At 39.0% G+C, this 12,063-nt stretch overlaps 1 protein-coding gene across 2 annotated transcripts; it reads right to left on the reverse strand.

Annotated features, from left to right (window-relative positions):
* Positions 1 to 3,380: 3,380 nt before the first annotated feature.
* YOD1 (YOD1 deubiquitinase) lies at positions 3,381 to 12,058 on the reverse strand. 2 transcript variants are annotated; one of them, XM_061159971.1, is made up of 3 exons: positions 12,008 to 12,058; positions 10,556 to 10,715; positions 3,381 to 9,391 (listed from the first exon to the last, which is right to left on the reverse strand). In XM_061159971.1, exons 1-3 carry the CDS (start codon positions 12,056 to 12,058, stop codon positions 8,688 to 8,690), a joined length of 915 nt encoding a protein of 304 aa, XP_061015954.1. In that variant the 3' UTR covers positions 3,381 to 8,687. The 2 variants fall into 2 exon arrangements, with proteins under 2 accessions (XP_061015954.1, XP_061015953.1); XM_061159970.1 differs by lacking the exon at positions 12,008 to 12,058 and having other exon boundaries at positions 10,556 to 10,916.
* Between the last annotated feature and the right edge of the window lie 5 nt (positions 12,059 to 12,063).

Genomic DNA, 12,063 nt, shown 5'->3' on the forward strand with positions numbered 1-12,063 from the left:
TGGTTTACATTCTTCAATTTGTTGCTATGGTGTATCACATTGATTGATTTGTGAATATTGAAAAATACTCCCTTATTCTCTTCATAGCACCATTCCTTTATTAGCATTATGTTTCCCCTACCCCCACCTCATGTATTACCAGCATCTAATGCATTTCCTAGAACAACATTAACATTAAAAAATGTTTATTGAATGAATGACTATCTTTGTAGTCCTAATATGAGTCAAAGTCACTCAGTCGTGTCTGACTCTCGTGACCCCGTGGATTGTAGCCCTCCAGGCTCCTCTGTCCATGGAACTTTCCAGGCAAACAAATTTTATGGTATTCGTTTTTTGATTATTATAAAAAGATGTTGCTGAGGACCTCCATTTCCAGTGATGTTGGACTAGGGAATTCACACAAAGCCTTCTTGCTGAAGCAGTGTGAGCCAGAGATATGGTGAAGAATTTGAAGAACTGCCAGGCCTGTATTAGGATGAGGATAGAAGTCAGGTGTGATGCAACCAACACCTGGGACCACTTTTCTTCTGGAGACATTCCTCTATTCGAGAATGGGTGGTTGAGATGCTGAGGGATGCTTCTGTTCCACAGAAGCAAGGGATCAGAGACTGGAGTCTGGGGCCCACTAATGGTTGGGGCCAAGTGAGCCACACTCACTGCACGTTGGGACCTCAAAGTTGTATCCTGGAAGTGAGCATGAATTCTCCCAACACTGGGATGAGGACTAGCTGCGTTGAACTTACTAAGTCATGGTTATGTCTATATACTCTACGAGCCAGTTAAGAGGTTATCAGGAGTAATTTTTCCTATGTCTTGTATTTAATCTCAGCATTGATTTTGAACTTGACTCCTGAGTAAGCTTCAACTTCAAATTAACAGCTTTCAGCCTACTGTAATTATTCCAGAGGTTTGTTAGGGTTTTAGATCTGTTCAAGTCACTATGACACCTACTGTAATGATTAACAAGATTAAGTAATGAACCCCTTCAATTAAATACAGAGAAATGCCATGACAGTAAGATCAGAAAACTCTTCTTGGTGTACAGAAGAAATTTTAGGAGGATAGAATGGCAGAGAAGCAGTTATAAGGGAGGCAGTTACTAAAGCAAAGATAAAAGACTATTCTCAAAGCTGGTTCCTCACGGATTCTTGATTTTTTTAAACTCACACATATGGAAATCATGCAAGTTTTAGTGAGCTTAGGAAAAGATATTCATGATACCTTGGCACTTGATTCATCTGATAAATATCATCAAAATCTATAAACACAATGGAGACAAAGACAATCCAAGTCAGAACAAATTTTAGTGAAAAGTATTTGAGAGGCTTGCTTTTTCATTCTTGAGTCTCTCATTTTATATTTAGATATAATAAGCACAGTATATACTACTCCCAATTATGGAAGCCCTACTTTGTAGCCTGCATCTTATTACTGAATAAGAGTGAGAACCACTCCTCTCCAAACACTAATGGGATGGTAAAGGGAGAAAAAAAAAACACGAATGTTTCCTAGGAAAGAAGCTATTTTGCAATTCATTTCATAAATGGCATTTTCAAGATGTCATAATTTTTCAAGGAAGAGAATTTTCAGGATGTCAGGGGCCTAATGACATTTTTCACTATGCAGGCGATTGCATCCCAATTCTTGACCTTAATATCGAAGCATTCCTTTCTATTTGTGTTAGGTGTTTTTTCAATTTTTTCTTTTTTTGATGTGGACCATTTTTAAAGTCTTTATTGACTTAGTTACTATATGGCTTCTGTTTTATTTTTTGCCACGGGGCATGTGGGATCTTTGCTCCCCAACCAGGGATTGAACCCACACACCCTGCATTGGAAGGCAAAGTCTTAGCCACTGGACCACCAGGGAAGTCCCTTTGAGTTAGGTTTTTAAGGTAAATTTTACATTGTCATATTCACCCCTTCCTGGTCTGAGTCAGAAAATAAGTGTACTTCATTGTTAACACAGTACTTTCCCAGATTTGACGTTAGCCATCACATCAACCTGAGACACCTTTTCTCTTAAACAGGCAATCGTCTACAGTTCTTTCAGTTATCACAAGACAGTTGTCAAACCTTGGAGTTTCATGTTTTAAAGGTAAAAACCCTCATCAAAACTAATGCAATATGACTAAAGCAGGACACATTAATACTATTGCTTCCTTTTTTTCTAGATCTTTTAACTATTAAAATGCAACTATTTCTGCAACTGAAATCATATCACCCTGCTGGGATCAGAACAATAGTTAAGTACTATTGCTGATTTTTCATCAACTCAACTATGCCAGGTTTTACTCATGCTGGACTCACATAATGGGGTGCATTAGAACTCAAGGGCTGGACTTCCCATTTAGAGTATTCAACCTTAGGATTTTTCGGCCTGTTGAGATTTTTGAATGGTCATCTATTGCACCATTTTGCTCTCTGGATTTGTATTATTTGTAACTGTATTATTTGCAACTTCATCCACTGTCTTCAGTGGATGAAGATGGTCTGCATGAAGCCAAGGATGTAGGACAGGGAAGCCTGGCATGCTGCAGTCCACGGAGTTGCAGAGTCAAACATGGCTGGATGACTGAACAAAAGGATTGACAGTCATCAGAGGTCTCTGGGAGTTGACATTGATACATTATATAACCATGGTCATAGCTGTGGTTCTCAAATTTTTATCCTCATCAAAATCACTTGGAGGGCTTGTTGAAACAGCCTACTGGTCTCATTTATTTCTGACTTCTGAGAATTTGCACTTCTAAAAAGCTCCCAGGCAATGTGATGAACACACTTTGAGAAGCACTGCTTTATGGGTGCGGTTGTTTAACAAGCTACCACCACGTATCATAGGAGACTTCTCACAAACCTTTTAATATGATGCTTGGCTTGTCTTATTTTAATGTTGGATTTATGCTGACCCCCAAAGATATTTTGTCCTGGTGCACAAATTGGTAAAATTGCATTATGGTTCCACTGCCATAGTTTTTATGCTTTCAATAAAAAGTATAAAAATGCAAAGGATACATAGTCCAATTTAGAGAGATGAAACTCTGGCCAGTTCTATTTCAAGTAAATGTTTACCTGCTGACATTATCAAAGATTAAATAAGTTCTCCCCAAGAGATGCTGCAGTTTCCACACGGATCTAAGTTCACAGAGTCCTCAGTCTATTATAAATGAAAAGGAACATTCAGCCTTTCCTCTTGGACAATTTGTCAGCAACAGACATTAAATTACAACTTTGAGGAGCTGATTTATTAAGACTCCACCCACAGAAAGAGATTTGGCAGACATTGGTACAGGAAGTCAAAGCAGTGATGATAAATACATAACTTGAGTGTAGCAGCTGTTCACTAGCCCTCTTTCCTCCCCCAAACATGCTCAGACAACAATATTTTCACTTCATTTATTTCTTCAAAACAAGTCATTTCATATAGCATTTAGGTATTTAAAATCATACACCTCACAAATAAAATCAATGCATCTTAATGACAATGGTAAAATCACATAAGTTACATAAAACAAAATTAGGCATCTCTCAGGTAGTAGCAATAGTGCATTAACTTGAAAAAATGCTGGCAAATGGACAAAATGTTTTTTAAACCAAGGAAGCACTGTCCATCTTCATTAAGAAAAAATATTTTATGCCAAGAGAAACAGAACTTTGTTCTATTTGTCCTTCTCTATTACTTTTCAAATCATATTTTAAAGCTCTAAATTTGACAGTTTTGTAGGTTCCTCATTGCTTCAGGAATTTCAACCTGTTGCACTAATACAGGAAATATAGGACTACTGCCATTCTCTATTCCTTTTGACAAATTATATTTATTCTTTAAACTTAATACTCTTTTAAAGGAAAAATGTTACTTTTTGCTAGGGAAATTATATTTCCTGTAAACAGTTTATGTGATAAATGGCACCGAGGTAAACTGGAAAACAGACAAGATCAAGAGCCCTGGTCCTTTAAGTAACTTATGGGCAACACCTAACTACGTCTCCTATTCCAGGCAGGCTCATGGAATCCGAGAGGAAACTGTAAACCTCTCCTAGGTTAACCTGTTTGCCCACAATGTAACTAAATCATAATTTCACTATCCCCAAACTCTTTAGATGTAGGTGTGCATTTTAAAAAACAAGTATAAAAAGGCATCATAGCAAAATGCTTATAGTCATGTTTCAATGCTTTACTGACAAGCCTTTCTTTCTGTTATGGCCTTGCTATAGTCTATGCCAAGAAACGTGAACGGGTTAAGATGACACAAAGGCATTGCCTGAAACATTTTCTGAAAAGCATAATTCAAGAGTAGGAATGCATTCATTTGAGAAGCTCTTCTGTTTATGTGGCACTTTATCTTCCTGCCCCTTTCTTCCTTTATTCTAAAGCAGCATGGGAGGGTTATTAATCTCCTCTAAATTCTACCAACCAAGACTTATACCAGCACTCCACAATTCAGTATCAATGTGATTTTTTCAAATATTCAAAGCACTGTAAACAAAACGCAAGCTAAGTTTTGGAGATGGAAAATTAAAGAAATTTTTCCTACAATCAGGGAAGTTTTATAATCTTTTTAAGTTGGGTGAAATGTGCTAAATGCTAAATATCATAACTCCCAGTAAGAAAACATCCTTAGTTAATAAACTAGCTTATTCAAATCAAGTGTTTCACTTTAGACTTAATGATGTTGCTTATATATGAGTTTTAAGGCCTCTGACTCAAAAATCAGCTCAAAATCATAAGTCTGCTTAGAAACAAATGAAGGGTTTTAAGAATCTAACATTTTCAAAGTTGCAGTAGTCATCTTTGAGCTACAAGGACAAATTTGAATACTGCATTGTACAATGAATAAAGAACAATCACATTATAGAAATAAGTAACATTTTGAATGCTAGGGCACAGAGCATGCTCCTAATAGTTACTGAAACGGAGTTTTACTGTTAGAGAATTACCAGAATGTTGTACCACTGGATACACTATTCACTGATGGTAACTTTTAATTAAGAAGAGCTGATTGTTGGCAGCTCAAGAACTGTATTTTAATGTCTGACAAGATCGTCAGAGAGGGCTAACACGTAAACTTTTCATATTTTTAAAGTGCTGCAATAACAACAGATTTGTGTTCTCAATACATGAAAAAACATGAAAATCCTAATATATGAAAGGCCACCTGACACATAAAAGAAAAAAAAAAAATCACTGTGCTGCTAATCTTGTATATTCCCCATTCAATTTTTTTCACAAAAGACACAGAAAAGTATGTTCAGCTAGAAGGGAACTTACAACTTTCCTGTTTTAATGCCTATACAAGATAGAAAGAGTAAGCTTAACATGCAAATTAGGCACGGGCATTTACAGGAATGTATAAATACATTAATTCATTCCTGATTAAGATTTCACTGGGACTTGAACTTCATGGAATAATCAAGTGGTATGTCAATATTTGTTTTTGCCAACAGGGTCAAGCTGACCAGCCCCCAAACTTGGAAGGATATCACTTGACTGTGCCCATGATCCATTCATGAGAAACAAGAAAGCAACCATGAACTACTAATAGTAGCTGTACCACACTGATATCTTCACATGGCTATCACATCACAAAATTCCCGAGACATTAATTTTAATTTCTGAAATCACTCTATCCAGAAGTGCATTCATAGCCCTACATCTAATCTTTAAAGCCAAAGAAGAGTAAGGGAAAGAAGAGTCAGGAAAGGAGGAGTAGGGGACAGGAAAGCACAACCTTGGTTCATTCTGCTGCTAATATCAACTAACTTCATTTTAATAAAAAAAATTCTTGCAAGGCAGTCAAAACCTGAATGAATAGGAAGAAAGGTTTCGCTCTGCTCAAGTGCAAATGTAAGAAAAAGTTTCTTTTCATCTTGGTGCAATGTGTTAAATTTCTCAAGACTAGAATTTACGTACATTAACTAACTTCAAGTGTATAGTGTTAGGCGCTCAGTCATGTCCGACTCTGCGACCCCATGGGAGCCTGCCAGGCTCCCCTTTCCATGGGATTCTTTAGGCAAGAATACTGAAATGGGTTGCCATTCCCTTCTCCATTCAGAGTACAAGTGCAATTTAAAAAATCTTATAGCTTCTGTGAGGCTTACAAGCTTGAATTCTGAGTAAGTACAAGTTTAGGTTTTTAATCCTCCACAATTAAATTAAAATGTTCTGCAAACAGTGCTTCATCTTGAATATCCCATGATCAGAACATTACTTAAAAAAGTCCTATTGCTGAATTTCAGCAGCTGATTAAATAAGTCGTTACTGAGAGTGACCTTTCAGTGTCCAACTGAGGAATGCACAAACTAGTTAACAGGTATAATAAAATAGAATAAGATCCCCTAAATAAATAGTTGACACTTGTTATAAAAGCATAAGCTTAAATATGCAAACAAAAACATTTAAAATAAGCTTAATTTTATAAAATATCCAGTTCTATATCCCTCCCTTGTTAAAATTAAAATCAAATGTAGATAAAAGTATACTCAATTTTAAAGCAACAAAATTTATGTTTGGAAACATCAATATACGCCTGGTATATAATAAATTACTCAATAAATATTTGTTGGATGAATAAACTTCTCTAAAATTCCAGTAAGCAAGTATCAAGTTTGGCCCTTGAAATACTTAGGAAAGGAAGGCAAGGTTTATGAATAATAATGCATAAAGCTCAACTGGATTGGTGTTACCCAGTGGTATACTCTTAACTTACAGCTTTAAATTTGTCTGGGGGAATTAAGAGATACAAAATCCTTTTAGACCATGACATACAGGTACAAAGAGATTTTCAATCATATTCATTTGTACACATTATGACTGCCAAACATTGAATTTCACAAGCTCATAAGCGCTATTTTAAGGCTCAGTAAAATAGAAAATTAAACACTTTTGAGTTAAACTGATGATAATAACTTATTGTTATTATCCTAAAAGTCCTATTCACACAAAACATACTCAAGAAATGTCATATAACGATTTAAAGCATATTTTGTGAATTGCTCCTTAAAGATACTTTTCTCCTAAATTGTTTACATACTCCTTAATTTTATACGATCACTTCTACCCAGCGAAAGCGCTAAGAGGAAATCTCAATTCCGAAACATTTGCCAAGAAGACATGCTAAAAAAGATATAAGTGCTTTAAGGTATACCATTGGGTTGTTTTTTTTTTGGTCACTCCATGAAGCTTGTGGGACTTAGCTCCCCAACAAGGGAGTGAACTGTGCCCTTGGCAATGAAAGGGTAGAGTTCTTACCACTGGACTGCCAGGGAATTCCCATACCATTGGTTTTCTAAGTAAGATAATAAAAAACGAGACCAAGATAACAAAACTTCACAACATTAAGCCCCTTTACATTATGTAAGATAATGCATAACAAATTATAATTTAGCATCCCTGATCTTCAGAAGAATTAAGAGGTAGAACACTTATCTGGAAGATCTCATAGTGAAGCTAAGTTTTAGAGGGTATGCCTCGTGGATTAGCCCACCAAGCAAATGGCTACACATCTAATACTAGTAAGAAGCAGAATTCTGAGAAGGCTGAATAAGGCAAAGATTTAAAAACTGGCATATTTTGTAAGTGAAACAAATTCATTCAATGTTATTATCCCAGTTACTTTAAAACTCTGCAAAAGTCAAAGTAAAAGATGGTGGATAAACAAAGTATTAATTTTCAGAAACATGAAATCATTTAAAAGAGTGGTTTGACACAGCTAGCATGAAAACAAATACTGTTTAGGTAAGCAAAAGATCTCTCAAAAACCAAATGAAAGCATGCTGTTATTATTTTAGATGAAAAGTTATTTTAGGACTTGGAGGAAGTGCTCTTAACAAAAAGCTGAGGAAATTAAATCCCTCCAAACAAATCTTTAGTTAAAAAGGCAAAAATTGAGCACACAAGTTTCAAGGAAGTTCAATTAAAAAAAAAAAATCCTGCTTAATTTTAACATTTTATCCAACGTGACAGATGAGTTGTATTAAAACATGAGGCCCATGGTCTTTTAAAGCTTCAGTAAGCTGCTCAGGCACCTCTTCCCTTGTACATTCTCTTTTATATACCAGAAATTCTTAACTGAGCACTATAAGTTCTTGATTTTAGGTAATATTCTCAAGGAGTAGACTCATCTCTGTAAAAATTGCATGTTATCTACTTATAACAACTGGTGAAGTACACATTTATAAAGTCTACCAAATTGCAATATGAAATCAGTTTAAACAATTCTGAGTATCTTCATTTGAGGAATCAATTCATAACATAGAAACTATTAATCCACTCAGAGTTTCTAAAAAGACCCAATTACTGGAGACACTGTGGTTTATGTCCAGTGGCCTCACCTGAAGCCTTCCGCATTACCCCAAATAGGAAGTTGTTTTCTTCTACAAGTTAATGCTGCTGGGTGCTAGTTTATAATACTAAAACTCAATCTTCAGGTCAGTGTCAGTAGGTAGCAAGGACTACCTACGCTGTCACCCAAGCAGGAGGAGGGCTGTATCACCGCTGTAGACACACATCTGTAAACTTGCACACTAATTTTAATCTTAACAAGGAATTCAGTGTCTTAGTGGTTTAAGGTTAAAAGGATGGTTCAAGCATTGTGTTCTTTTGTTCTTAAGGGTAACAAATAGCTTATTGGAAAACCCAGAGCCTTCTGGATCTGTGAGGTAGTAGGCTTCAATCCTCATCATGCATGGATCACACTTCTCCGAAGTTGGTATGGCCTGTCTCCTTGGCATGGTCCCTTGCTTCTGCTTGTCCAGTTAATCCCTTCTGACATACCATGCATCTCAGGGTGAAGCGGTTTACATCAGTAAACTGTCTCTTCTTTCTAGCTTCATCTGCTAATTCCAGTGCTTGCACAAGAACAATATCATCATAAGAGGAGAAAATAGTCAGAGGAGGGGTGTCTGGGTCAGGGAAGACATGCTGAAGTGGATCATAGTGGATGCCATCATAAATGAGAAGGACCCTTTTGGTATATCCTGCATCTTCCCCAAAACGGTCAATTCGTACAGTCTGTGTATCCACTACACATATTTCACATTGGTAAAATTTAGACAAAATGGATATCTCAATGGCTCCGCCCCAAGTATCATCCCTTTTGATCCAGTCACAGTACTCTTCATTTGTTTTTCCCAGTATTGCCTCACTATAGAAGTCTGGATCGCTTGCTACAATTTGTGCTATGAGGCGTCTCATCTCAGGGGCACAAGCTGGATTCAAGACTCCTCCTTCAACAACATAGTACACACTGGTAAAGAGACAAGAGTTGTCTGCTGGGACCGCCATCCTGGTAAGTACAGGCAAAGTTTCCCTGACATAACTAGGAGCACCATATTTTGTAAATGTAGGTGACGTTTTGGGCCTACTTTGGTCTTCTTCAACGATCAGCATGTCACCTGTCAAAAACAAAGCAAATTTAGAACTGCAGAGAAAGTATAGATGAAATTGCTACTGCTACTGCTAAGTCGCTTCAGTCGTGTCTGACTCTGTGTGACCCCATAGACAGCAGCCCACCAGGCTCCCCCGTCCCTGGGATTCTCCAGGCAAGAACACTGGAGTGGGTTGCCATTTCCTTCTCCAATGCATGAAAGTGAAAACTGGGTGTTCACTAACCAAGTCTGTAAATTACAAACAGGGGGAGTTAAAGTATAAACTGGGGTTACTAGAGAGAATACAACTTTGCAAACATGTGATCAGCAATAGTTCTTGTTCCCTGAATCTTCATAAAGATGAAAACGGGACAAAGAGAAAGACATTGTACCTCCTTTAGTAAAGAGGCCTGAGTTATACACTTTTATACTTACCTAAAAAGATACATTTCAAGAACAAAATTTTCTTATCCTTGCTCTCTCTGCAGTTTAAAAGCACTTCCAAAAGGTGTTTACGAAGGACTCGGCCACTAGGGGGTGCTCTCGATCTGAAATATCATATCTACCCTGTTCAAGTGTTTACAGGATCCTTGAGGCTACAGAGGAAAGCTTTTAAATACCAATATTGCTGTTCAAGTTTTAATATTGGACAGAAATAACTGCTTTCGTCTAGAACTTGAAAGCGCCTTCAGTGGATGTGTCAAAGCAAACTCTAAAATGAGTACAACTGTCAGAGAAAGTACCAATGAAGGCGATTGTAAAAATGAACCAGGAAAGCAAAAAAAAGTATCTTACATTCTTCAGACATACTGTCTTCTTTCACTGATACAGGGAAAAAGAACAATCAGGACAGAGAAAACATCGCATTTTAAAAATACTTCTGTGGACGCAGAGGGAAACAAAATGAATGAGATGTTTTCAAGGCAGACCAGAAAGCGGCCAGGAAAGAGGACTCCACGGTTTTTGAGCTTCTCATAGAGATCAGGCCCTCCCTGTCTCTTTCAAACTATATGTGAAGTCAGGGAGTTGCTGGACACTAGTCCTGGCCTTCGTCAGAATTCTCGGTTCTTTAATTTCTCCTATTCTCGTCCCCCAAGCCGACCCCTAGAGACCTGGCCCTGACAGCGTCAGTTCTTTCTGCCCCTCTAGGTCCTCCCAGGACCTTGCCTGGCCCAGCCTCGATTCCCGTACCTGACTGGATGGGCAAATCCCCCAGTATGGTATCCCCGTTGCTGAGATCCAGGCACTCGGGCGGGTATCCGACGAGGATTCGCTGACAGCCGGGGGAGATCCCGGTGATGGCGGCAATCTGGCCCTGGAGTTCCCGCACCCGGGTCCGGCTGGACAACCCCTGCAAAACATGGGTGCCCTCCTTGGCCTTGCAGCGGAGCCGCCACATCGCGTTGGTGCGGCCGCCCACAGGGCAGACACCGGTGGGGCCAGCTTTGGTCCCGGCAGCAGGCTGGCAGACGCCGCCGGGGCAACCAGCCGCCGGGTGGACTCCAAAATGGCCACCCTTTGCCGGTCTAAACATCGCGAGAAGTCGCTGGTTGTACGGTTCTCGCGATACTCTTCGGCTTCTGTTCTAGCACGCTCTTAAAGAGACAACTAACTCCTGCCACTTCCTCGTCAGGAGGCAGAGGATGAAGGTTTATCCGTATTCCCAAAGTACGACTGGTCTTGCCACCTGTAGGGCTAGTGAGGTACCCTCCGCGTCGGAAGCATATATGCTCAAGGGAAGAGGGCGGGGGAAGGAGTTCCTGAATCGAAGCCGTTGGAATGTAACCTTGCATTTAGTTCGGAAATTATTAAATTGGGGCTTCCAAACTACGCCGGGAGAAACAAGAATCATAGTTCGGAATGCAGACGAATGCCAAGAATGGCCTGTGAGTCAAATAACCAGTTAAAGACAAATAAGTACTCGTGACTATAGACTCGGCTGCAGCAAACATTGACTCATTGAGGTTAAGGGGCCTTTCCACCTCCAAGAGACTGTAACTTGAAAACGTCCATTGGCCACATCAGAAAGCGCAGTATGAGGTCAGCATCTGGGCAGAGGGCAATTGCTACCTTCAGGAGGTGGTGGCGGTATAAGGAGGAGGAATGAAGACCAACGTGAGTCATTCCGATTCCAGTTCAGGCCCTAGACACACACATACCAAAAGGACTCCATTCCTGCCTTCAAAATAGCAAAGTACTCACGTAATCAGGAGAGAGGGTGGGGTGTAAAGGACACATAATCACGGAATTTCATAGCAACGTGATAATGCTAGATTATGTGACCTTTTCCAAACCTATATCCCGAGAACAAAGGACGGTGCCTCGCAAATAAGTGCTCAGTAAATACTTGCTGAATGGATGAAACGGAGCTGTATAGGCACAGAAGGGGCAGCTGGGAGTTGTAAAAAGTTTCAGAGGAGATACTATTTGAGCTGTTTTGAAGGATGAATTTAATCCCCAGGTGAAAGAGGAATAAAAACATCTCTGAATTCACCTCTCTTCCAAGAAATACATACGCATTGTTCTTTTTCCGTCCTGGACGCAGAGCGGCAAGGCCTACACTGCGTAGAGGGGATTTATAACTACAATCAAGCATCGAATGGGCCCTGGCGGCAACCGTGCACTTGAAATGTGCAAACTCACTAACACTGTGAAAGTTTCTGCCTCTGAATAAATTATATGGAAACAAAGCATCTTTT

The sequence above is a fragment of the Dama dama genome, chromosome 14 (assembly GCF_033118175.1).
Source record: "Dama dama isolate Ldn47 chromosome 14, ASM3311817v1, whole genome shotgun sequence".
Classification (NCBI taxonomy): Eukaryota; Metazoa; Chordata; class Mammalia; order Artiodactyla; family Cervidae; genus Dama; species Dama dama.

Coding starts and splice junctions, on each gene's coding strand:
- YOD1 (XM_061159970.1), bottom strand. CDS start 10,898: ATGTTTAGACCGGCAAAGGGTGGCCATTTTGGAGTCCACCCGGCGGCT. Junction 9,392..10,555: donor GGATTTGCCCATCCAGTCAG/GTACGGGAATCG, acceptor TGTTTTTGACAG/GTGACATGCTGATCGTTGAA.